Below are 26,880 nucleotides of genomic sequence, written 5' to 3' on the forward strand. Positions count from 1 at the left end.
CTGTGTGTTTGAGGTTGTTTTAGTTTTGTTATTTTCTTATGGTGGGAGGAAACACAAGCCTAAAACCAACCCCCCAAATCTTAGCTCCATTCAAAGCAGTTAAACTGCAGATCTGAAGTATGTACCTCTTACTGCTCCTTCTCTGTTGTCATGGTTAAAGCCCAGCTGGAAATTCTGCCAGCCCCATTTCTGGGGCTTGCTTAACCCCATTTCTGTCCCACTCACCCCAGTGGAAGGGGGAGGAGAATCAAAGTAAAACTTGTATTTTGAAATAAAAGAAGTTGAATAATCAAAAATAAAGTAAAATACAATAGTAATGGTAAATTATGATAACAATAATAAAAAGAAAAAAAAAAAGTGATGCACATTGCAGTCGTTCACCACCCACTAACTGATGTCAGAGCTCCCTTCCTGAACCCAGATTGGCCTCCCTTTAGGGTACTTGCCCCAATTAATTTACTGGGCATGACTATTCCATGGTGTGGAATATCCCTTTGGTCCTTTTGGATCATCTGTCCCAGCTGTGCTCCCTCCCAGTTTCTTTTGCGTGCCTTCTCACTGGCCGAGCGCAAGGAAGAAAAAAATCCTTTACTTAAGATAAACATGACTTCACAAAAATCCAAAACATCAGTGTATTATCAGCACCATTCTTACTCTGAATCCAAAACATAGCACTGTAACAACTGCTGAGAAGAAATTAACTCTATCCTAACTGAAAGCAGAACATCTGTGCTGATATTTTGGGACTAGATGTTTGCACACAGCTAAATGTTTGTGTAAGTAGTTTCAGGTTCAGTCAAGAAGTTGGTATCAAAGCAGTGGTAACAGCAGCACTAGGGACCTTTCATTATTTCCATTAACATGTCATTTTTGTTTGTAGAATGAAATGTGTCTTGCCACACAACAACTTTCAAAGCAGCTCCTTGCCTACGAAAAGCAGGTATGTTCAGCACATGACTTTGGTTTCTGCCTCAATACTTGTAAAGTGTGTTTTCTGGAAATGCTCAGGGCATCTGCTTTACTTGGTTTCATATGAAGGCAGTTGTGAATTTCCCCAGGATGTCCAAGGGAGTTGGCTCATTTCTGAGAATCTTGAAAAAAAGAAAAGAACCAGCCAAGCAAATAAAAAAAACCCCAAAAAGGTACAAAATCTGAGTTAATAAATTTAGGAAGATACAAGTCAGTTTGTTCCAGTTCTATGACTTTAAAAGAGTATAGTAAGAATTAAGTGTTGTCCAAAATCCATTCATTTAACACAAGAAGAGCAGGGTAAAAGAATGTGTATTAATGAGTTCCTGTTTTCATGTTTATTTTTATCATTTGTTGCATTTTATAAAAATATTCATTAGCTTTGTAGTAAAACGTGTCATATTTTATATTCATCCTTATTGATTTATGGACCAAATGTGTGTTTCTATTTCCAGCATTTTGCCTTAGGTAAAGGAGATGAAGAAGTGATATCCACCCTCCATTATTTTTCAAAAGTTGTGGATGAGGTAATTTGAATTGCTAATATTCTCATTTTACAATACAGAATATTAGTGGTTTTTCTTTGGGTCTTTCCTTTTGATTCAGCCTTCCCATTGAAGGCTAGATTGTGCCTGGGTTTTAGAGTTTTTTAATTCTGGATAAAGACCCTTGATACCACCCTTCCATAATGGTTAGAGCTGTTTCTATGGCTTCATCCCATATTAAACCTCAGAGCACAGCTGAACTTCCTAAGAGAACTTAAAGAGAGACTAAAACAGGATGTGTCATCTAGGCTGGGGCAATCTTTTATTTAATGCCATATTAAAAGGACACTTGCATTTCTAAGCTTCAAACACTGCAGTTTGATCTAAAACTTGCCAGGTATGGATGCAGGGCAGCTGTGAATTGGTAAAGTTGCAGTCCAGTTTTTGTGAGATCATGTAGAATCCAGAGATGTCTGGGGAAGGCTGCAGTACTGCATGGTGAAGACAGTGAAGCTGTGCAATGAATACCCCCACACCCTGGAGGTTTCTGCTAAGTACTGGGAGTGTTTGTAAATGCTTTTGTTAGACCTGCTCATATAACATTTCAATATGGCTTTGGTATCTAGGTCCTTCCTGGTTAGGTTTCACATCACTCTCTCTGCTGTGAGCAGTGCTGTGCCATCAGAAAAGTCTGCTCTTGTTGGTCTACTTCCAGCCTTGATTAAGAAGGCAAAAGGCTGTACTGATGTCTGCTGTCTGGGAGAGGAGAGAGGGTTGTGGGACAAAAAGTAAGTTAAAAATTTTAGAGCCTATGGATAACTGAGGATGTAGTGAGAGGAATCCCAAAGGTTTACTTCTTTTTTTTAGGCTTTTCTTGCTGCATGTATGTTCTTGGCATACTAGAAAGGAGCATTTGTTATCACAAATAGATCAAAACAAGAACTTTCTCCTTCCCAGGTTCAAGAGAATGGTGCCATTTGGGGCTGAAAGCTGAAAGCCTATGTTCAGTTCTGTCAGTCACATTTTCCCTCATGAGAACTTGTTCCATTCCTTGGCCTCCTTTTCTGTGTGTTTGCTTCCCCTTGTGCCTGTTTTAGTTGTCTGTTTTATCAGCATTGGATTGTGATGTCTCATGGGAAATCCTGACTTCATCCTCAGCTGCACGAGGCTGCCTGGAGGTATCCAGGACACTGAGCAAACAGGCAGGATGTCACCTCAACGTGTGGCTCCAGCAGTGTGATTGATAGCTGTTTTACCTGCACTCATCTCATATTCTTGGCAAGCCACTGTTGACATGAGAGCCTTTCCTGCTTTCATCCTAAGTGGTGTCACATGGGTGCTTTAAAACAGCTGTGTGGTGAAGTTTAGAAACACAAAAACAGGAATGGGGAACTGCTATGAAAGTAAAATATTTCAATAGGACCTTTAGTTGTGGTTGCCCCACTGTGATTGTGTCCTGCGTAACACTCGTTCATGGAAAGACACTAGTTGTGGTGGTGGGACTGTAACTCCATGGCATTGAGACCTAACAAAAACAGGTTAATAAAGGATAATTACAGTTTAAATCCTGTTGGTTAAGCATTAGAATTAATGGTCAAGTGAATTGCCCTAATCCGTTATGTGGGAATTGAAAAGTTCTTGGATCCTTGGGAAATAGGCAGGAATTAAGCATTTAGGGAGACATCCCCATCTGTGTCAGATACCTTGAGGAGTGTATTTTAAACTTTGAAGTACATTATATCCATTGGCATAAATGGTTGGTGTGTTTTGATGTTCTCTTCTTGGGTTTTTTATTTACATTGTCTCTTAGAACAATTCTCTGTTTCAGCTCAATATTCTTCATTCAGAACTGGCAAAACAGCTTGCAGATACAATGATTCTCCCCATAATACAATTTCGAGAAAAGGATCTCACAGGTAAATTTTATTCTAAGTTTCAATTTTCCTTATATTTTCCTTCTTGTTTATTTCATATAAACTGAGAGATAATGCCGTGTATTAAGTTGTTCTTTGATGATTCACAGAATAGTTTGGTTTTTTTTCTGCTACAGAATTTCATTGACAGGTGCATACTTTTACTCAGACAAAAGCAGTTCAAGTTCACCACATAACATTTCATGTACCATATGGTGCAAGTTTAAAAATACACAGCTTTGTTCTTTGTTGGGTCACTGTGCTTTTACACCAGTGTCATTTCACTGAAGTCATTGATGTTATAATTGCCAGAAGGGAAATTTAGCAGTGAATTGGGCTTGCAAACAGTATTTATTCCACTTCAGAAGCTTGGGGCTGTTTAAAAGCAAGAATGTTGTTTTAACTTCAGAGAATAGCATATTCCCTCCTTTTTAAGGAATCAGTCCTCTTTAAATCTTTGCCATGCAAGTATTTCCAAGTGACCTAATTGCACAAATTTGGGATTTCATTACTTAAACAACAAGGCTGTAATGCAAACATTTGATATAATTTCAAAAGAAAGAAGCTCATATTCAAGGTCAAGGACACTCTTGCCTACTTGTGCAACAGAAATGTGAGTTTTTGCCACAGCATTTCTTTCTTTCTTTTCTTTTTTTTAAACCAACTGTCTGTCGCAGTCCCACTTATGTCCGTCTTGTAGACATCATTTTGATGTGAGACAAAACAACTACAGCAAAATAATGGCTGGTTTGAGTTCCTTATAGTATCTGATTGGAAATTGTGCAGACATCCAGGTGTCTATGTTAATGAATACATTGTTTATTATAAACTGTCAAATACAAAGCAGAATTTGGATGGTAAGATGTTGATGCTATAAACACTTCCTCACCTCCTTCATGTGGCCTCGGAGATAGTAAATATTTTTCCATATTTATGGATACTTTCCTCTTGTTCATTAGAAAAAGATACTAAAAGGCATATGAGGCCTGCAACCAAAGCTTCAGTTGCTGCTTGACAAAAAAACTAAAGCTTCTTCAACTCCCTGGATGTCAATATTTTTTTTATTCTATCTGTCACTTTTTCTGTGTCTGTAGAACAACATTTTTAGTAGGTCTGGCCACATCAACATTTCACAGAGGGATTAAACAAGGAAGCAAGGAAGAATAACTGTGTTACTGTTTTTACTTTTGATCCTTTTACATCTGTGCATTGAATATTGTAGAAACCTTTAGATACAAATCAGTTACAAATGGAAAAATCTTCTGTCTTTCTGCATCTGAGTCATAAAGAAGCATGCTGGGGGAAAAAAAGGTGGAGTGAAACTGATTAATGTGTGGAGTGTTAAAAATAATCAGAGACCATGATGGCATCCTACAATTTCCCCTTGGTATTTTCACAGTTGCATAATGTCTGTTCTTGTAAATGTGCTTTCTTTGTAGCTTTTTGAGAGAGTTTTGCCAGTTGCAGCATATGTTGGTGGGGACACTAAGAGTAGCTTGTGCCTGACATTTGTGAAGTTAAGTTGCCTGTTTAGTCTGTCTACTCTCTACCTGTGTCAGAATCTCATGGCCAGTGTTTGTAATGCAAGCATCATACCCAGCAATCAGGTGTGTTAGATACAGAGCAGCTTAGCAAAAAAATGTTCCACACTGAGGAAGATTGATGTACAGGAAAAATGCTTTAGTTCATATGTCCCTGGGTCTTAAATTTCTCAGTATCACACAAGCACTACCAGGTTGTTCAGAACTGCTGATCTTGTATGGCAGTGGTGGGCCTTTTTTCAGAATAAACATACTGAAATGGTGCTTCTTTGGAGAAATGACACTGGCAGACTCGGAGTGACAACTTGCTCAATAAAATGAACTCGCTCCACCCTTAATTAGCTATCTGCCTATTCATTTCTCTAGCAGTTGATCTGTTTTAGCATTTTCAAGACAGGCACAATGTATATACATATCTGCTGTGCAAGGGGTGGAGTGACATAGGCCGTAAATATCCCATAAATGATCTCAGTTGAACTCAGTTAACAGCTGGTTTTACTTTGAATATTTGATTTCTCTTTTCCAGAAGTAAGCACACTGAAGGACCTCTTTGGCCTTGCTAGCAATGGTATGTGTCCCTGTTTTGTTTCTATTCGTATGCAGCTGTTAAAGCACAGAAGACATGTTTAATCTGTGAACATACACATCACATTTCTAAAAAAAAATTAATATTCCTTGTCTACAGAACATGACGTGTCCATGGCAAAGTATAGCAGGTTACCGAAAAGGAAAGAAAATGAAAAGGTAATGTGAAAGGGAAAATAGAATGTTGTCATCAGCCATTCTTGTCTGCATCATTGTTCATTGCTTAAATTCACAGTAGCTCAAGAATACTTTTGATTTCATTTCCAAGCAGACACAAAGCTTTTAAACATCAACTCAGCAGTTACACCTGTTTTCTTCAAGTTAGGCAAGTGATGAAATATTGTGCTCAACTAGAGCCCTTCAGATCCATGGGAGATTTTCAGATAGAGGCAATCCAAGTGACTATAAATAGCTTTATATGGGCCTACTGTTGCACAGCTGAGGTGGTTATGCAGTATCACTGAGGACAATTCATTGTGAACTGCCATGAAGCCTTGTGTCTGCTGTTCCTAAAGCATTCCATTTCTTTGCATGTACCTTCCTGTTAAATTACTCTGTATGGACTGTCATTCCACTTAAAAATGCACATAACTCTCTTGGTGGGATTGCTCTACATTCCTCCTTCTTTGCCCACTGGACTGCTATTGTAAAATACATCCCTTTGTCAAAAAGTGTATGGCTGGCCCTGTTCTGAGAGTCAATCTGTTCTACAGGATGGTCCTTGAAAGGAAATGCCTTACGGAACACAATGTGATATAGCATACTGTGAATTATTCACTTCTGAATTCTGCGCTTGCAGACTGGTGTTGTGGTCTCAGCTGCAAATAAATTTTTTGCTCAGAGATCTGATCCAGATTTTTAGTGGTGGTAGTTACGTAGTTTGTAGTCACAGAGGCTCCCCAAATGCTTAAGTATCGTGGCAGAGAAGGGCTTGAAGTACTTGTCTTGGGATTTCAATTTGCTTTCTTTGTTTCTCATCCTTCATTTTAACCTGGAAAAGTTCTGTAATGAGAGTGATTTAAAAATAACTTGAAGATGATCATATATACCAAATATATCCATATACACAATAACACTGTCAATCTCTACCATTTTTTGTTCAGCTTAAGGCAGAAGTGGCAAAAGAAGTGGCAAATGCAAGAAGAAAGCAGCACCTTTCATCCTTGCAATATTACTGTGCCCTGAATGCTCTGCAGTACAGGAAGAGAGTGGCAATGATGGAACCTATGCTAGGGTATACACGAGGACAGGTATTGACAGTAAAGTGTCTGTGACACTTAAACATGTTCCTGGGAAAAGTAAAACATTTTAGTTCTGGATTTATTTTGAGAACTGACAAATTACAATGAGGGTGGGGGGAAACAATTTGCATTCAGCTTGCCTAGATTCTAACAACAGATTTTGTTTGTGGCAGATAGTTGAATATTTAGATATTCAGGAAAGACACTAATGAAAAGAAAATCCAATACACTTCTATGCAAAATCAGTCTAGGGTTGGTTTCTTCACAGCTGAGCTATCAGTGCAGTAGCATTTACTTCCACTGTTTACTCAGTCTGCACAAACTCTCCTATGTAGCAGTTCCCTTCCTGGCACATCATGTGCAGCATACTGATGAGGAGTGTGCACGATGAGGAACAGAGCATGCTCTGGAGAGCTGGAAAGACAGAACAGTAGAGAGGATTGAGCATAATGCTGGAAAATCCTTTTTCTAATTTTAATTCTAACAGCAATTTGATAGAGCATTTTTCAAGTCTGCAATATGTAAGACTCATAGTCTGACCCTCCAGGATATCCGGAGGATCAACGAACCAGTATTACCACAGCACTTGATTCTCACTATCGTCCATTTTAAGGGTCTTTGATTTTGATGAAAGAAAGTGTTTGGAAAATGAGAGTTGGGCTATGAAAAGAGGAAAAATTGATGTAGTGCTCTGTTTAAGATTGTAGCATGCCTTATCATCATCTACATCATTCTGCCTTTTGCAACCCCTGTGTCTCATTTAAAATAGGTAGTAAATGAGGATTCAGTCACTTTCCCCACCACAGGAGTTCACACTGCTTCTCTGCTGTAATTATCCTAAGTGAAAGAACTGCATTGGTTTCCTGTAATGGAAGCCAAACAAAACTTTCTTTCCCCATACTTCATCTGGCAAAACTGCCTTATCTCAGTGCTTTATAGAGGGAAGTCTCAGGTTGTCATGGGAATGACTGAATAACCAGAAGCCAGTTGATGTTGATGCTTAAATATTGTGAACTGTCTTTCAGCACAAATACCTATTTTCTTAATTAGTTCCTCAAATATGTGTCTACAGTTTCACATTTCCAACAAGTGAGTAGGTCAAATGGAATTTTTGGAAGCAGCGGCTAATAGAGGGTTCATTGGACTGAAAACTGGCATCAGTGTTTATCATCAGTGGAATTTAGAGCTCTTTCCTCCTAAAGCAGGCTTCACAAATAGAATAGGTGAATCATTCTTTAGGAGGGCATTTTTCCTCTCCTTTGTGAAGGGAGGCTGTGGTCTATAACATGGTTGCAGAAATCTGAATCTTGGGAATTCTAGGTCCCAAGGTCAGAGAAAGGGGAGTGAAATCACAAGTAAAAGTGGATGAAATAGCTAATAAATTGCTTAACATCCAAGAATTTGCTTTTACATCTCTTCCCAGAGTAAATCACTGCTTTTTATGTGTTTACCCTAATTAATTGCACACACATCCTAGCAGTATCTATGTTCCACTCAGTGGCCAGTAGGCTCTAATGACGATGGTGCCCTTCAGGAGGTAATACAAGGTCAAGTCTACACCAAGTGCTTTGCTTCTGTTGTGTGCCTGCTGAGCCATACCAGCTAAGAGAATTAATTTTCTGTCACAGAATGTGCACTTTGGCCCTAGTAGTTTTGTTTTAGCTCCTTCAGTAGAACAAAACCCATGATAAAGCATGGTAACCCATGGTAGTTGATACAACCAGTTGCCCTGGAGGCTCCTGCAAGCACAGCGACACTTTCCTGACTGACTTTGCTACAGCATTTTGAAAACTTTCATGGTGTGGAGTTGGTAGTTCAGGTTGGACTGCTAAATCTAATGGATGGTATGTGTCCCATTCCCTTTGATAGGGTAGCATTGTACACAGCAGTTCCTAGCACCACAAGCCCCAGCCCTGCCCAGTGCTAGTGTGGGAGAAGCTACCTGTTCCCTTATTTGAGTCATTTAGCAAGTTCTTTGGAAACATACCTGTCAGCAGGCAGCAGCTTATCTGTGTGTGAAAGGCTGGAGAGTTGCAAAAGTGGGAAGTAGCAAGAAAGGCAACGCAGCTGTTTTGCCCATGTGTTTGATCACCCGCCAAAAGTACCAGTCATAATGGGAGCACTGTTAACACTCCCACAATCTGCTACTTGTCTGCCTAAGCCAAGAGAACCTTCAGTGCCCTTTTTCTTGGTATTTTTCAGATCAACTTCTTTAAGAAAGGAGCAGAGATGTTTTCCAAAAGAATGGACAGCTTTTTGTCATCTGTTTCAGACATGGTTCAGAGGTAACCTAGTGCTTTTGTTTGCTTTTGTCATTCCACTGGAGTGCGAGCAGTAGTGCTCTAACCCTCAGCAGGTACCAGAGAGTGCTTCTGTTTCTTTCTGATTACATTCCTTCCATGCTTGCATTGTTGGGCATATTTTATTGAAGCAACAGATAGAAAGGAAATGTTCGTACATGGAAAAGAAAATGCTGTCCGTACACTGAAGAGAGTATTTTTATAGTATAGTCAAAAACTACATACTGTAAAGTGCTCACATTCTTTCTTACATCTCTGTGTCTCTTCATGAACAGAAAAGCATGGAATTTGGGCTAGAAATGGGTTAACAGTATTAATATAATAAACTTAAGGTGCTTTCTGAATTAGAGGTATTTTTATTTATTGGGTCTCTGGTAATAATACAGCAACAGTAACCCATTAACCTCTCAAATAAGGATTTAGGTTTGGTGTTTGGTGATGTAGCTACACAAGGCAAACAAAACTCCTCACCCTAGGGAGCATATTCATTGCATCCAATGTAGGCTGTATTAGTCCACTGAGTTCAACCTGCTTTGGCTAAGTCCTAAATTTCAGTAAACTGCTTTTGTACTCCTAATTTTGTGATCATTTTTTCTTACACCTCCCCTCCACATCATCTACTTGTAATGAAGAGTTGCTTCATAATTAAGTCCCTGTAAATGGAAACTTTACACTTGAAATATAATCATAATAGAGAGAACATTATTCATAGAATAATAAAATTTTAAGGGGTTGGAATGGACCATAAAGATAATATAGTCCCAACTGAGTCCTTGACTTCAATGCTTCATTTCTTTCATATCAAGCTGTAGCCAAATCATTACTTATTCTCACTCTGGTGGCACTTTAAATAATGCATACTTGTTAATTTGAGAACCATGCTACAAACAAGTGTTCTGTACAGTTCATTATTTCACTGAATTATTTTTTACTTTCTGTACTTTCATATTTACTTATATATCTTTGCACACTCATTTGTGAAATAAATCCCTCTACACAGTCTATAGAGCATCTGTAGAGACTGGAGGACAGATTTTAAATTCCACTGAAATAGTGTCTATTGTTTAGTAAGTCTGAGGCATCTTGTGTCTTACAGGCACTGGGAGGATCCTGCCACTGGATCCTCACCATAGAATAAGCCCTTGTTTTCCACAGTCGGATGGATTTGAGTTCTGGACAGCATACAGTAATAAATGGAAACAAAAATAGGCTGCTCAGTTATTTTGCTGAGTCTGGTTTTTGTGTTTAAAGTCTGCCACACAGTAAAGCTTGAAAGTGCAACTCAAATGTAACTAGTAAAGGAGTGTGATGTCTTCGGAAAAACCAAAAGAGAAGCTTGTAAAATTCTGAATGGTACTGCAGCACAGAATTACTGACACAGGACAGGGTTTCATGACTTCAGTTTGCACAGCCACTGAAAACTGTGCTGCCCACTCCTCTGCTTCCTTAGTGCTGAGGATAACAAGGCCTCAGTGAGTCAGATCTGCTTTCTAATGAAGCTAAAAGCTTTTCACTTGTCAGATTTGTTCTTTTGGAACAACAAGCTGATTTGACCCATTGTGCAGCTACATTATTTCAGTGGTATTTAAAAGCATTTTCATTTTTACTGTGAATATTGCTGATGCTGTAAAAACACAGGAGATATCTACATTAACACTAACACGTTCTCAGTAACCACTTGGCCTAATTGCCACGAATGCATATAACTTCAGAATTGTCAGCACTTTTCTTCCTGCCTTGGAAATGGGAGAAGCACATCTTAGGAAGAGGAATAGAATAGTCTTAGAAACCATGAAGGTACCAGGGAGGTTTTGTCAAAAGCATTTTGTTGTGCAACAAAAATGACAGATCAAAAGATCATTGAAGTAACACTGAGGTAAAAACTGACAGTATAGTTCCATTGTATTTAAAAATGGAATTTAAATAATTCTTATTCTGACCTTCAATGATGGAGTGGAAAGGCATTAGCTTGCAAAATATGGTCTAATTTAATTCAGATCTGATATTTTCTGAATCATACCAAAATAGAACACTGTATTACAAACATAAAAATTAAAGATAACGTGAGGCTTGAGCTATAGGCTTTGTTGCTGTACTGTTCTGAGTTAATGAAAATCCATTACCAGTTAATAGGTGATGTCAAGGCAGGAATTCATGTGTGTTTCAGACTTGGAGACATTAGACAAAGTTGTGAGAAAGCCAAGAGATCCTCTTAATACAGCCTGCTTTAAACTGTGCCATTATACTAGGGCGATGTCTGTATGTGTTCAGCAGTTGAAATTCTCAGCACTACTTTCAGAAGCTTTCTCTTAAAAAATAAACTCTTCTTTCACAACACATCTCAACATTTCTCATGTGCTCATTTCAGTATTATAAAACAGTATATCCTAAAAAGTCTATTTGAAAAGTAAATTTCATCTTTGCACTACCCTCCAAGGTAATTTCAGATGGTATTTCTGTTCATTTTGGTTTACAGATGTCACCTGTATCCTGGTATAAATGGCTAATGATGGCTTTGGGTTTCTTTTTGTGTTGGTTTTTTTTTTCCAGCATACAGGGAGAGTTGGATGCTGAAGCTGAAAAAATGAGAATATCCCAGCAGGACTTAATTGCAGTTAATGAATCTGTTTACACCCCAGATTCTGATGTAACTTCACCTGCCATCAATAGAAACCTCATCCAGAAGGCTGGCTACCTTAATCTTAGAAAGTAAGAAGATTGTTATCTGCTGGTTTGTTTAATGGATACATTTTTTCGGGGAGGGTCATAATAACTCCTCTGGTATTGATGTTTGAGGGTCCTAAATCAGTTTGGTAGCTCTGCTTTTCGTTCTCCAAGTAACTCTGTCATCTTTAGAAATATGTTTTTGAAGCTTTAACCAAATTAGTGGCATTTGAGACTATTTTTCTGAAAACAGAATTTTGCTTCTGATTGAATTTACCTATAGGAATAATTTCCTGCATTCAAGCGGCTAAAAATTAGAAGCTGTTGAGGCTGGGTTCAGATTGTTCCCAGGTCTTAAGGAAGATACAGTGTTTACAAAAACAGCTGTATTTTGTAGCTAATACATGTTTTCATAAATCACCTCTTTTACATAAATAAAAGTTTTGTGGACAATGTAAGTTTGTAACTTTGAATGTGTATCATATGTAGAATTATCTCTGCAGATTTTACATATAAAATTTTCCATAAACTTCCACAGGAGTTAGGTATATTGGTGGCATATAATAACCCTATTTTTGTGATTGATTAAATACCAGTTTATTATTTTGTTTAGTAATTTTTTTCTTTGTGAGTGTAAATCTGTTATTTTTCATAGTATTCCAAAAGCTGGATTACACTATAATAGGACTCTATAGCTAAGCAAGAGATGGACTCTGAGATACTACTGCAATAGATACTTTTTTATATTATGATTCCTTCTGCTGAAATTGCTCATAGTATTTCATGTCAGTTACTCAATGCTCTTTTATTCCTTATCTTAAAGATACAATTTTTAACTTGGATGTTTGGAATCAATTTAATTTTTCAGCTTTCATTAAGGATTAGTTTCTGCTAGAAACAGGTGCTGCTTTTTCTTCAAAACAGAGACCCATCATTTAAAAAAATGCCAGGGTGAACATAAAGTTCTAATTAGCATCAGGATACCTGTTTGGAGTTACTTCTAAACAGTAACAAGTCTTTATCACTGCATCTTCTCATCAGTAAAACAGGTCTGGTGACTACAACTTGGGAAAGACTCTATTTCTTCACCCAAGGTGGCAACTTGATGTGTCAGCCAAGGGGAGCAGTAGCTGGAGGATTGATTCAGGACCTGGATAACTGCTCTGTTATGGCTGTGGACTGTGAAGACAGAAGATACTGCTTTCAGATCACTACTCCTACAGGCAAAGCGTATGAGACAGGTTTTGTTTGAGGACAGCCAGTCACACCTACCCCTTCAGATGCTCTTTCCTGTAAAACTTGCTTGGTATAGTAGTAAGCTTTTCTGGGTTTCCAGAAGGGTGTTTCCAAATTAAAAGAATATTCCTTCCAATCCTCCCCCACAAGTGCCTGAATGGCACATGTGGTGTCTTTTAGCTGCAGATTATTCATGATTCTTGTTCCTTTGGTGTTTAATAGATGTAAAGCTTGGTGATATTACTGTAAGCACTGGAGTCAAACAGTCCTGATGTCTATTTTTAGCACTTACACACTGTGTTTATATTTTAGGGGTATAACCCTTCAAGCCGAAAGCAAGAAAGAATACGAGGAGGTAAAAATATTTTTTAATGTTATTATTCTTGCATACAAATGAACCTGAAGACTTCAGTTTCATTTTTCTCTTCCAGTGGATATGTGCCATCAACAACATCTCCAGACAGATCTATCTCACTGACAATCCAGAGGTGGGAGTTGTTTCCATCTTTCAGTCCATTCCTTCAACTTACTCTCCCATTATTCTTCAGCACAGTAAGGTAAACTACATGTCTAGAAGAGCTGTTCTGTCTTGTTTTCATAGGCAGCTGCAATCAAATTAAATCAGACAGCCCTGCAAGCAGTGACTCCCATTACCAGCTTGGGAAAAAAACATGAAGTTCAGCACCCCAGGTAATGTTCTCCCTTGCATGGAGCAGGGACTGTGTGCAGTTTTACTGAGCCTAGGGCTGAGGGGTCTTAAGAAGATGTTGGGATTGTCACTGAGACGTATAGGCACAAGTCCATGTGTCTGCTGGTAATGCAGCTGTGAATATGGACAGGGCAGAGAGACAGATGGTCACCTATTGCTGAAAGTCAGCCCATGCTCATGATCTGCATTCAGGTTTAATACACCAATGTTTACTTCTGTCCTAAATAATACTAGATTTAAAAAAAAAAAAAATTATTAGGGTCCTCAGTAACAGGCAAATAGGAAAATATCTTACATATCTGCGTAGTGCTTCAGTCCTGCTTTGGATTTTTGAATAATCTTGTCTCCCTTCCAGAGCAAAGGTAGGGTGAAACATAATTTTTTTTAACATTTGCACTTTAGCCAGATGGTAAAGAATACGGAAAATGACAAAGTAATTCCCAGTGAATCAGCTGGCATTCAAGACTCCGCACAACTCATTGCTCCTGGAACACCAATTCAATTTGATATTGTACTGCCTGCCATGGAATTTCTGGACCAAAACAGAGGTGGCAGGTATGGCCAGAGACAGTGATCCATCACTGTAACTGGATTTAGGCAAGATGAAGTATTGCAGCATCTGTTAGTGGTGATGACTACAATTTGTAATTAAAGTTTTAATTCTTATTTCACAGGCGTGCAAACCCATTTGGGGAATCTGAAGACAGCAGCAAAGATGAGGAGGAAGGTCAGTGTTTCTTTCATCCAGATAAAATTAGTCATGATTTCAGCTACCCAGTGTCTCTTAAGAAAAGCACCTGACACTGTGCAGCAGCAGTAACAGATCCATAGGAAAGTGATCTTCCTGTACTAGCACATGCCAGGCTTGGCCCTGGCTGTTCTCCTCTTCCCCTGTGTCTAGAACCCACAGCCCTGTCAGAAAACTGCTCTCAGAAGGAAAGAAGTACCTACTGCTCTGATCATTCACCCTGCTTTCCCTCACCACCAGCCATAAAGGGAGCCATGGTGACAGTCAAGGAGGAAGGAAGGATTTGGTGAAAACCTCACTGGGCCCAGCTGCGTGGAAGGACATGAAAGAAAGGGAAGAATGTACAAGGCTTAATGGAAGCCAAGGCTTCTGTACAGTCCTAAATTCATCACAGTTTATGTGCATCCTACAGGAAAATGGGCAAGGAAATTTTACTGGTTAATCAAATGAAGCATAAAGGACCAGTCACACTTTCAAAGCCTCTAACAACAGCAGTAACTTACTTCCCTACCTCAACACTGCTGCCTGTTCACACAGTTTAAAACTGGGTCAGGGCACTGTGTGACTCATGGCAGAAAGCCACCACTCATGACGGTCACCAACCATAGGCTTACTGTTGAATTTCCAAAGTGAATAAAATAATTCCATTGATACTTTGAGCTACTGGAAAATTGTAGTAGCACAGTGAAGGAAGTCATGGCTTTTCTCTTGCAGATTCCCTGCTGCAGCAGATGTTCGTGGTTCGGTTTTTAGGGTCCATGGCTGTTCGGTCCGATGAGACGTGCGAGGTGATTTATGAAGCCATGAGACAAGTGTTGGCTGCTCGGGCCATTCACAACATCTTCCGCATGACTGAATCCCACCTCATGGTCACCAGCAAGAACTTGAGGTACTGTAAAAGCCTTGCCAATATTCACTTCTCTTCATACAATTTGTGATTAATTATGTATTGTTGGTTTTGTTTTTCTAAGATACACACAAAGCAAGATCCCAAGAGTCACTTTACCTAGAAAGAAATGTCTTTTTTCTTATTCTATGGTACCTAGAAATGATCCTCCAGACTGAGTTGTAAGAATGTCCTATCAAAATCTAAGGGCTGCAGTGGGACTATAAGACCCTGCTAAGATCATGAAAAAGATGCAAAGCAATGGATTGGAAGATTCTGTTTCCTAACTATGTCCTTTGGCAGTAGTTTCACTGTAGAATATGCTGATATCATACATTCCCTTTAGCTGGGGTGTGTTTATGTCCCTCTGCATTTTGTGTTAGCCAGGCACTCAAGATCCTTTCCAAGTACAGTAATTTCACAATTATAAGCCGCACCATTTTGACTAAAATTTTGGTCCGAACCCAAAGTGCGGCTTATAATCAGGGTTATATATGGACAAAGAATGAAAGGTTGCTGTTTTAGTTTGGAGGACAGGTGTCTGCTGAGAAAGGCACGAGCTTCTCTTTGAAATGGAGAATGTAAACCCCCTCCCTCCAAATGATTATAATTTTGAAATCAAGGGGCTTTCAGGCAAAGATATGGGAATTAGGAATAACAGTTCTTTTCTAGGGAAATTAAAATAGAAATACAGTACTACAAAGAAACAAACTCCAAACCCTGACAAAGTCAGAGTACAACCTGACACCCTGTCAGGCAGGGTGTTGGTAGCAGTCCCATTAATTGGTGGTTGCATCCTCCTGCAGTGACAGATGTGATTCAGTTGAAGCAGTGCTCCTGTAGAAGGTGCAGTTTCCCTCCGGAGGTCCAGGGGTGATGTGGAGAAATCCAGTTTTCCTCTGGAGTCCAGTGGAGAAAGGGGCTCCCTTAGTGTCCCAAAACCTCTGTTTTTATCTTGGTAAGAAATGCTGGGCTCTTCCCCCTGGCTGGAGCAACTTCCAATGGGATGCAGTAATTTTATCAGTCACACAGTGGCACTCAATGGGCCATTAGTAGAAAATGACTCGCTGGAGGAAGGATGGGTTGTGAAAAGATAAAGAACAATGCCCCGCCTGGTTTCAACGGATGGCCCATTAGCAGAGTATCTGCTGCAGAGATAAGGATCTCTGTCCCCACCCTCAACAGATGGTGATAGAATAGATACCTTTTATCACACTCTGCATTGTAATGTGCGGCTTATAATCAGGTGCGGCTTATATATGGACAAAGTATGAAAAGTTGCTGGCACCCGGAAGTGCGGCTTATGCTCAGTGTGGCTTATAATCGTGAAATTACTGTACAAAGAAAGGAGCTCTGACCTGTACCTGTCAGGCAGCTGAGAGTCAAGGCCTAGATTTGAACCTTGCCAATCACAGCTAAAGCACCTATTCTGTGTGTATGTTTCTTCACTTGCAAAACTGCTGGAGTCATTGCCTTTCTATTATAAAGCCCCTTGAAACTAGCAGGAATCACTCTAAAATAATTTTCTTCTTTTTTTCCCTACACATAATTGCAGGTTAATAGATCCTCAAACCCAAGTTACACGAGCAAGTGTAAGTAACTTTTTCTATCACAGCAGTGACTACTAAGTCACATGAACCTGAGCTAACCTGCTAACTTGAGCTGGTCAAAACAAATAAATTTTTATTTTTCCAGTTTGAACTCAGCACTGTGACACAGTTTGCTGCCCATCAGGAGAACAGGAGACTGATTGGCTTTGTGATCCACCTCAGTGAGACTCCGGGAGAAGAATCCATGAGCGCATATGTTTTTGAGAGCAACACAGAAGGGGAAAAGGTTTGTGTAGCATTTAATAAAATTCTTTATTTAGAAAACAGGTCTTTGGCTTCTTGCCTTACACATCTGGGAACAGTGCTATAGAAACAAGAGCTCAATTTCTGTCCAAAAAAACCTGCATTAACATGCAAGCCTTTACTGGCTTATGTCTAAAATGGACCAAATGCAGCAGCATGCATAAGGAGGAAAGGATGGGATTGCTAATGCCAGCATTAAGAGAGATGGGAGAGTGCTGTCCAGCAGCAGCACTAACAAAAGGAATGTCAGCTATGTTGAGACGTGTACAGCTGTGAAGCTTTCACAGACAAGGCAGCCGTATGCACTGACACCACTGGCTGTTTGCTGCCTGCTGTAACAGAAATGAGGAATGGGATGGAGAACTTCTGTCCCTGCAAACACTTAAACACACTCCCCCAAGTGCAGGAATAAAGTCTGGTGACTAAAACTAACCAAGCTGAGTACCAAGATTTACCAGCCTCTGTGAGCTTTGAAGCTGAACCCAAGATAGTTTTCTTTATCGGTAGTTAGCATAGCAAATTGGTATTCCACCTCTGCTTTTAGGCCTAGACTGACAGTGTGGTTTACTCTTAATTAAGGAACAAAAAACCAAGCCAGAACTGAATGGAACTTTACATGCATTTCTTCTCTGTAGATTTGCTATGCCATTAGCTTGGGAAAAGAAATTACTGAGGCACAGAAGGTAAGTTTGTTTCATTCCCGCATATGCATGATACATCATGTTCTGCTCTTCAGTTGCACTGTCCAGGTACCTCTGGTGTGCATAAGAAAAAAGAACTGCTACTCCTCCTAAGATCAAAGTTTTGCAGACATTATATAACACAGCAAAAATCAACTGAGTTTGATTTCTCAGTAATGTGATTTGAGATAAAATGTGCCACCCTCATCCAAAATCAAAATTACACAAATCCAAACGTTCATGTCTGAAAGCTGTGAGCTTTCAGAAAACCAAACTGACTCTTTGGGGTGATGTGTAAATCACAACACTGCTGTTCTACTTTTAGAAACTTGCATTCTTTCCTCACCTAGGGATGAAAATCAGAAAAAAATTAAGTGTTTTTCCACTTAAATGAATGGCAGAGTCACCCTGTCCCTTGTAGATACATGTTATCTATACAGATGTAACATTATTATTTGCTGTGTATTTTTGCTGCTAAGAGTTCAGAACAAGTTGGGGAATGAGGTTTTAGTCACAACCACTAAGCAGTTACATAATAAATTCTTGAGACAGTTACTTTTCTCCTTGCTTTTCAGTAAGAAAAGCAAGAACAGCAAAGTAAAGGCTCAAAAGTAATTACTTTTTTCATCTTAAATACTCAAGGGTTGTCTTTACTTAACCAAAAGGTATCATTTATGTTTCAAATCTTTATTCTAATGCTTGTTTAAAAAAAAAAAACGAGCTTAGCAAGAAGTACTGGGAAATGTGTGTTCCTCGAAGGCCACTGCAGCTTGCTACCCTCTCTTCTTTTGCTTCAGGATCCAGAAGCATTAGCTCAGCTAATGAAGTCTGTGCCATTGACAAATGATGGGAAGTTCATGCTTCTGAATGACATGTCAGAAGAGGATGGGACCATGCATGAAGGAGGGGAGGAATCAGAAGCATAAGCAGCTCCTGTCACTTCCTTCAGCCTGTGTGGGAGCAGGTTTGCAAGAATCTCTGGTTTTCAGTCACCTGCGCACAGCTGAGGCCAGCTGCCCTTTCCTGCTGGAGCAGTGGTGTCTGTGCAGCGGAGTCCCTCTGGATTTACAGTGGAAGCACAGCAGGACTGTGCCCTCGAGGCATTTTGCATTTGTGAATGTGTAGGGTGGAGCTGTGTCTGGGGAGCTGACAATCCTGAGCAATGTTTGTCAGGAGCTAGGAGCTGCTGGTGGGGCAGGAGAGCACAGCTGTCAGCTGCCGAGAGTTTATGGCATTTCTTACATTTACAGGGCCAGCAGCCTCTCATTCCACTGAAATTCGTGTGAGCTGCCAGCTCCTCTGACAAATATCAGGCCTCAAATTTCCTACCATAGTCAATTTTCATAGTTTGCATGATTATGTGCATCTGAATGAAGGTTAAAAGTGCACTATTTACTTTATTTCAGATGAAGTTATTTTTAGTCTAGTTTATGTGTAACAAGATTTACCTTTTGTTTTAGACTATTTACAAAACAATTTGTTAAACACTAAATTTTTCCTATTAATATAATCTATTTTTATATTGCATCTAGAATAAGCTTACAAAACAAATCTAAGTGCCTACTCTTACCTTCCAGGGGACCGCACTCTCACATTCTGTAATTAAATAATGGGCAAAATGTACCTCCTTGATTTATTACCCTAAATACCACTGACATGCAAACCTCAGAAGTAGGCAACGAATGTGGCATGTTAGCTGTGTGCAGTTTTTCTATGGTTAGGTTTCTTGCCAGAGATGGTATAGTAGGACAAATAAGTATTTTATAGTAAGAATTGTATGCATTTTTAACATTGTCGTGACATGCAACAGCTGAGTCTACCAGCAGCCTTTGGTTTTAAGAAACTGAGCAATAAAATATTAGATTACAAGACTACAATGTATTGACAAGTCTCATCGTACCCTCCTGAAATTAGAGAGATTTGGCTAATAAGTTTACTTTTTTTTCTGTACTGAAAACATCTGCATCATTACTTTGCAAGAACAAACAAAATAGACAAAATAAAGAGCTGTTAGTGGGGGGAGGGGAGTAATCTATATTATTTTATATTAATCAAGATAAGTATTTAGAAAAAAAAGTCTGAAATTTCTCAAACTTAATTTAACTCTTCTCAGTCACCCAGAACCTAGATTTTCCATAAGCAGAATCTGTGCAACAGTATCTGAAACATCCCAGACTGGAAGTGTTTGATGTGGAATAAATCTAAATTTAACTGGTTATTGAATGTTTAAAAGTTCCGTGGAAGAAAATTGTTAGTAACGGATACAAAAACTTCTTTGTAAATAAAAGCTGCAGCTGTCTTATTAAAAAATTAACATCCATTGAACTGGTGGTACTGAAAACACTGGGAATGAGGTTCTCAAAATTGCATTTATTAACACAGTTTTATGTACATAATGTTCTCTACTCACAAACCAAAGAGACTGGAGTAATAAAATACCCTTTTGTACAATGAGTTAGGAAACATTAAGTATTACATTTGGTCCTTTGTACCTGAGAAGCTGAAAACAGCTGTTGATGGACATCTGATGCAACTCAAATTTCCTTCTGGTTCCAGGCTGCATTAGGACCTGCAGAATGTGCCCTTCAGCACCAGGAGTTTACAGCAGATGGGTGCTGCTGGAGCCATGCAAACCCTTGGTGGCAGGGCTGACAGGGAGCTGGGTGTCCACAACCCCTGGGAGAGCAGCTGCTGCCGCTTCCAACAGCCTTGGCAGAAGGCTGAACACCTGAGGGCAGTGGTGGCATCTGCCTGCTGGGGATGAGAGCCTGGCCTTCAGCCTGTCCCAACCCTGTCCTGAAGGAAAAAGCCCCTAGACATGTTTTATGTTCCTGCAGCAAACTCATCATCATCATTTCTATCACCCCTGGGAATTTCTGAGTGAGCACATTTGGTTTAGTTTAGGGGATTTTTTTTGTTTTGGCTCCATTGTCTCATCTCCAGACAACCAGTTAGGATCCATTTGGTTCCTGTAATTGCAACAGGAGGCCAAAAGCAACAGAAAGAGTAGCACCACAGCATGAATATTGCCCCCTTCCATATCCTTGTGGGGAGAAAAAAGGATTTAATGTAACTCAGTGTCACATGTGACATCCAAACCCAGGACCCACCTTGGCTTTCAGATGAAAAAAAAAATCTTTCTGCATGTCTATGCTGCTACATGACAAAGAGAAAGAAGGAAATAGAAACTACAGAAGGAAATAGAAACTACAGTCCTGTATTAGCAAGAATAGCTCTATTATTACTGTACATATTTGTGTATGTATATATTTTTGCCACATAGAGTATACATTCAGTTCTCCCAGATTAAACAGGCATCTAAAAAAATAGGCTATGTCTTTCCTCTAGAATTTCCATCACCAGAACTCTGTGAATTTGTTTGCCACCGTACATGAAGACAGTGCTCAGTTCACATTATGTTAAACTACAGTTTTACCTTAGCAAGATAATGTCTTTCCAAAAGAAAAACAAAAAATGGAGAAGGGAAAATACAAGTGCAGACTAGAGTGTGGGCCGTGTCTTGACTGTACACAGCTCCCTAGCAAGGTCATCCTGGGGAAAGGAACACCATCTTGGCCGTTGCTGTGGAAGAAGGAAATGCAGCACTTGGCCATTCCATTCCACGAACTTATGTGACTTCAGCAGAGATGGGAATGTGGAAGGATGTGCACAGTAACTGCAGCAGGATGGGAAGCAGCAGCAAGAATGCTGATCTCGGGAGTGCTACTGAGCGTTCAGTGCGGGCACAGTTTGGTCAAAAAAAATGTATACAAATTAAAAAAAAAACAACCCTGTATCAAAGTAAAAAAGCAAAAATATAAATCAAGTAATGCAGCATTCTTTAGGGCAGTTATAATGAATTAAAAATAAAGACTTTAATGAGCCCAGCTGATTTTAACAGTCCATGAAGCTTGTGTGTCATGTTCTCAGAACCAACAAATGGAACGTTCGTATCAGTCTGGTCTTTCCAGTTGCGACAAAACATTCGTCCTTGCTGTCTGAATGTTGAAGTGACTGGCAGGAAAGGGCGAATCAGAAGTATGTCAGGAATTGTTTTAACCAGTGACCCAAGAGTGGGTGGAACAACTTGAACCATTAAAACAAGATTAAAACAAGTTTGGTCTAAAAATACAGTTTAAGAGTGCCAAAAAACCCCCCAAGGGTAGTTCTCTCAGTTGGACTGACTCGAGTAGTTTATTCTGGTTTGTTCTGGTAAGAACTAGAAGGGTGTTATGTTCTGGGAGATTAAAACACACCTGTATATTTTAATAAACGTAGTGCTTTCTTTTAAGCTAAGTCTAGCTACTTAAGTTAGGAATCTGAGTAACTCTTGCACAACCTAGAACCTCTACTTGCAGGCGTGGACAGATGTTATATAGAGTTCTCACAGTGTTTAGCAGCTTCTGAGCCTGCAGTGCAATTATTGTTAATAGTCAGGCATTTAAGACTGTATGAACAACACATGGTACAACAGACCTACAAAGGCTAGGAAATACAGAATTGAGGCACAACATATTCATGAACTGTAAGATCACTTAATAGTTACAGACACCCATCACAGTGTCTGGTCATAAAAGGAAGAGCTGATTGTGGTTCTGTCTTGGCTCTGGATTTCCTTACTTCTGTGGATGCAAATCAGACCTTCAGTATGAAATGAGAAGTAATTTGTTATGTTCACTTTTCTTGTTTTCCTATTCTTTGATAAGGGGGCACAAAGAGGGGAAAACAAATGTTTGACAGGATCCTAAGTTCCCACAGAACAAACACTGTCTATAGTAGTAACAAGGGAGGGGTGAAATAAAACATTAATAAGCACTTTCATTTTGTGTAATAGATTTAACATACATTCACAACATACACTGTTACACCCACAGTGTAATCTGTGACTGCATTAAACGCAACAGGACTGCACAATGACGCGTCTCAATTATTTTTTGGACAACAGATACACCTAATATCTGGATTCAGGATTTTTCTGGTTGAAGAGATGCCAGTTCAAATCTTGGACCAACTGCCTATGAATTTGGGTTTTTTAAATGCTATGATAGAGATGCGAGAATGCATCTAGAAATTAATAAGGATTTTTTTATCTGCACAGTTGTACTTTAAAATAACTGCCTCTGAGGTCAACATTTTATTAAATTATTCTCAATCTAAAGAAAGTGCTGTAAATAATGCAAACTCCTGAAAAATAGGAGTTTCTACAGAAAATATAGACAAACACAGATCTAGCCTCAGTAGATGCTAGTATTCTACTGTACATTTTCTCTTGGATTTAACAGAGCAAGTAAATAAAATCTAGCGCTTTAACCCCTACAGAGTGTTACTGACAAAGACAAGGACATGAGTTATTTGAGTAAGTAATCATCACCCATACCAGCCATGTCATTTCACAACAGGCTCTGCAGGCGTAGAGTTGGAAAGATCTCCATTGCTTGTTTTACCAGATTCTTCTACAAAAATAAAAAAATAAAGGCATGGATCACATTTAACACTCTATTCGAAACAGAACCCCTCAAATCCTAGCACATTATATATATATATATGTGTGTGTATATATATATCACAGCAACACCTCATGCAGTATTTCATGGTCAGCATATGCAACCTGACCTTGCAGCACAAGAAGTCCTGGCCCTATGAAGAAATTCATATTTGGGGTGAAAGGTTCTTCAGCAGTATTTGCATAAAGATTACATACAGTGCTCACACATTTTTCAGAGTCCAAGTCCAAATATCAAGGCAGAGGGCATAGATATTGTTACCATGTTCAAAACTTTCCACCCTGGTATGCATTTCCAGCTTTTGTCACTGCACAACACATTGCCTGGGGAACTGAACAGGTACCACAACAGAGAACGTTTAATCTAAAATATAATTAGCTGATGTTCTCCAGAATGGTCTCCTACAGACTCCAGAGTAGCATGTCTACCCACAGTGCTTGGAGTTCTTTGACTTTGGTTTTGTTTTTTTTTTTTCTTGCACTGAATATTTATCTGAGTAACTTCACTGAATATGATCAAATATAAATTCATGCTAAAAGGATTTTTCTTTACAGACTTTTTTCCTAGTGCAGAAGAAAATGAATCTTTTTCTCCAATGACTATAATCTCACAGGTCAGAACTACAGTGGAGAATTATTTACCAATTCAGTTTTTAATATACTGTTCCCTGAGTTTCTAAGTAACTTGTAACTGAACTGTATTTCTGTATCTTGATCTTAGGAGCACTCTCATTTCTTTTGAAAGAATTTTCCCAAGAGAATCTTTCAGAATTCACAAGGAAGAATATACAACCAGGAATAGAAATGCAAAACACCAATGGTATTTATTCAAGAAACTACACCACAAATTTAGATCTTACCCTTTGAATACAGAAATCAATGTGAGACCAAGCATATAATAAACATCTGAGTATCTATAGTAGCTTCATCATCTGCTATGCAAGTTGAAAATAGCTGGTACAACAGGTGAAAACCCCTTCATTTAATATCACCTAAGATTGTCATTGTCAACACTGGTAATTGAAGAGGTAAGTATGATGCTGAAGTTACTGAATTTAGTATTACTGCAAGTATGCAACTCTCCCTGTCCCAGGCTTTTTTCTGTCAGTTGGGTCTTCTGTGGTGTTGTTTTTTTTTCTAAACCCCAGAAGCCCAGCTTGAAATTCACCTATTCCAAAAAAGGAGTTCTTGAGCTGTTCTTGCTGAGTCTCAATTACCCATGACCACATAAACCTCTCTCTGGAATATTCAATCAACCTATGATCAAGAAAGCAGCTATGAAAAAAACCTCTATGGCACACAATCTCATTAGTCAAAATGTTCTACATATAGGATTCACTCACCTTCTTTTTCTTTCTTTTCCTGGCTTTCTTCTGCTGCAGTTTTATCTGCTCTGAAAAAAATTCTTGCACTACTTAGTGAGAAATAAAGGAGTTCAAATTCCTAAGGGCAAACATAAAGAAAAGGAGCATCAGTGTATCACAAATTTATAGATAAATATCAATGGGATTTTTCATGAGCATCTTAGGCTCCTAGATTTCAGTATCCAAATCACTTAAATTCTCCTGAAAATCCTTTCATACCTTAATTCACATGCATTTTACAAAGCAAATGTCAAATTACATTAAAGGGCAACTTAAGCAAAGCAGCATCACTGCAATAAACATGTCACTGGTCTACTGAGGCTGAAAATGAGGTTTGCAGCAGCAGGGAGAACTTAGAGCAACTCGCCCATGGAAAATCATGTAAGCCAATAATTTAAACAACCACAAGCTTGATCAGTGTCTGAATGAGATCCAGTGATGTGGTTTTTTAACAGAGAATTCAAAATTCAAATGCACCTTTTCTCTCTTTGACATCTAATGCATCATTCAGTTTAGCAGCTCAGAATTAACACACAGGCAACTCTGAAAGTTCACAGCATTATGTGCAATCTTTGTTATAAGAAGTTTAACAAAAGATACCCTCTCCTATTTAAGCACTTATGGTTTAGTTGCACTAGACTTCAAACTCCATGGGACAAAGAAGACCAGGTCTTCAAATATCACAAAAACCGATGACATTCCCTTCAGGTCATACACCTCAAGTCTTTATGCTCTTTTTGCAATGTTGCTCTAGACAATGCTCTGGATTTTGCTCTCAATGAGCTCCATCAAAATACAGTTACATGATTTGTCATGAGCAAGTGCTGAACCCAATACAGAACAGAAATTGTTACCAGAACAATTTACATAATTTACCAGAACAATCTATGTAACCAGGCCTGTGCTGTACCTGTAAACAAACTTCCAGTCGCTTGTGGGTAAGGTTCATAGTCTGTAGTAGTTTTTCATCTTGATTAGTGGACTGCACATTCTGTTGCTTAGCTACTGCTCTTATTTCCTTCACATACTTCTCTCTAACAGACTGGAACCAGTGCAGGGAATCAAACTCCTGGTACTGATCCAAAAGCTTCAGAATGTAAGCCACACCTAGTCAGTAACAAACCATGTACTAAAGTCACCATGCAATTTGCAAAACATTTTGTGAATGTCTTTAATGGATGAGCCTAATGATAATTCCATGCAAATATAATTTAAATTGTTATTAACTTACAAGTGATCTATCAGGAATAATCACAATATAGAACATGCTTCAATTTATTAAAAACATCACTTCTCCAAATACTTGCATTCCTTCTCATCTGGATGAGAACCACAGGCTTGGAAAAATTTGGAACCACCAATATATGTTAAAACTGTCTGCTCCCATATGCAGCTATTTGATGTTTAGGAAATTCTGAACACAACCATAACCCTCAAATACATTTTGCTGAAGCAAAGACAAATCCAAATAAATTATGGAATTTTAAATTATGGGAACAGACAAAATATAAACAAAACTTTTCTTGCAAATGTCCATTATGTTGGCTTACCCAAAGGCTAGTGAGAGTGCTGAAACTTACCCATGGCAAACCCATCATCAGTGAAAGCTGCTCCACTTTTGTTCTTCTTATTCAATTTCTCCTTGCAACTGATTGAATGCTCTACAAAATTGAGGGTCTGAAAGAATGAAAGGCTGTCTTGGAATCACAGTGAGACTCACAAATGTCACATGGCATTGTCATGCATGCTACCACAGTCTAATACAAAACACTTAATCACAACCCCGATCTGACAAGACCCTTCTGAAGTGAGGCCTGGCGCAGTGCACACGCTCACCAAGGGGGGAACGATGATGTAGAAGTTCCGCAGATGCATGTTCTTTGGGCTGCGGAACTCGGGAGCAAACACATCCACCAGCATCTTGAAGTACTCTGTTCCTTCCGCAAAGTTCCGGGTCAGGTCACTGAGCACAGAGTCCAGCTGCCTGCAAGGGGTGAGCAAGGAGTTACCTGGTTCTGCTGAAAGTCCATTTGCTTACCCACCTCTTGGGGTAACAACCCCCTCTTTGCCCTTTGCCTACATGCACAATCCAGGATTTCAGAGAGTACCCTTCCTCTACAGCCCATTTGAATAGTGTTTCTTGATTTGTGTCAAAAAAGGTATATGAATAGAATACTTGCATTTTTTTTATCTAAGACCCTGA

The 26,880-nt window shown here is 39.1% G+C and overlaps 2 protein-coding genes across 7 annotated transcripts in view; one reads left to right on the forward strand and one right to left on the reverse strand.

Moving 5' to 3' along the window:
• The window catches only part of APPL2 (adaptor protein, phosphotyrosine interacting with PH domain and leucine zipper 2), a 35,639-nt gene extending 14,028 nt beyond the window's left edge, over window positions 1-21,611 (forward strand). Inside the window, exons 3-21 of the mRNA XM_033059088.2 lie at window positions 881-940; window positions 1,425-1,496; window positions 3,283-3,370; window positions 5,435-5,476; window positions 5,594-5,652; window positions 6,597-6,743; window positions 8,937-9,019; window positions 11,585-11,743; window positions 12,740-12,928; window positions 13,247-13,289; window positions 13,366-13,422; window positions 13,536-13,624; window positions 14,046-14,198; window positions 14,318-14,370; window positions 15,106-15,280; window positions 16,833-16,869; window positions 16,973-17,113; window positions 17,766-17,813; window positions 18,608-21,611. Of these exons, the coding sequence (XP_032914979.1) occupies window positions 881-940; window positions 1,425-1,496; window positions 3,283-3,370; window positions 5,435-5,476; window positions 5,594-5,652; window positions 6,597-6,743; window positions 8,937-9,019; window positions 11,585-11,743; window positions 12,740-12,928; window positions 13,247-13,289; window positions 13,366-13,422; window positions 13,536-13,624; window positions 14,046-14,198; window positions 14,318-14,370; window positions 15,106-15,280; window positions 16,833-16,869; window positions 16,973-17,113; window positions 17,766-17,813; window positions 18,608-18,736 (1,824 nt within the window). The 3' untranslated portion in view covers window positions 18,737-21,611. The remainder of the gene's footprint in view (window positions 1-880; window positions 941-1,424; window positions 1,497-3,282; window positions 3,371-5,434; window positions 5,477-5,593; window positions 5,653-6,596; window positions 6,744-8,936; window positions 9,020-11,584; window positions 11,744-12,739; window positions 12,929-13,246; window positions 13,290-13,365; window positions 13,423-13,535; window positions 13,625-14,045; window positions 14,199-14,317; window positions 14,371-15,105; window positions 15,281-16,832; window positions 16,870-16,972; window positions 17,114-17,765; window positions 17,814-18,607) is intronic.
• WASHC4 (WASH complex subunit 4) overlaps window positions 5,668-26,880 on the reverse strand; it is a 54,341-nt gene continuing 33,128 nt past the window's right edge. For 2 of the 6 annotated variants that reach the window (XM_033059086.2, XM_033059081.2), the window contains exons 29-33: window positions 26,514-26,661; window positions 26,258-26,354; window positions 25,588-25,784; window positions 24,657-24,756; window positions 20,161-23,263 (exon numbers count right to left, since the gene is read on the reverse strand). In XM_033059086.2, the coding sequence (XP_032914977.1) occupies window positions 23,196-23,263; window positions 24,657-24,756; window positions 25,588-25,784; window positions 26,258-26,354; window positions 26,514-26,661 (610 nt within the window). In that variant the 3' untranslated portion in view covers window positions 20,161-23,195. Of the gene's footprint in view, window positions 6,496-20,160; window positions 24,571-24,656; window positions 24,757-25,587; window positions 25,785-26,257; window positions 26,355-26,513; window positions 26,662-26,880 lie in introns of those variants that run through there. The other 4 variants (XM_033059085.2, XM_033059083.2, XM_033059082.2 and 1 more) reach the window with 4 other exon arrangements.

This window comes from Catharus ustulatus, chromosome 4 (genome assembly GCF_009819885.2).
Source record: "Catharus ustulatus isolate bCatUst1 chromosome 4, bCatUst1.pri.v2, whole genome shotgun sequence".
Classification (NCBI taxonomy): Eukaryota; Metazoa; Chordata; class Aves; order Passeriformes; family Turdidae; genus Catharus; species Catharus ustulatus.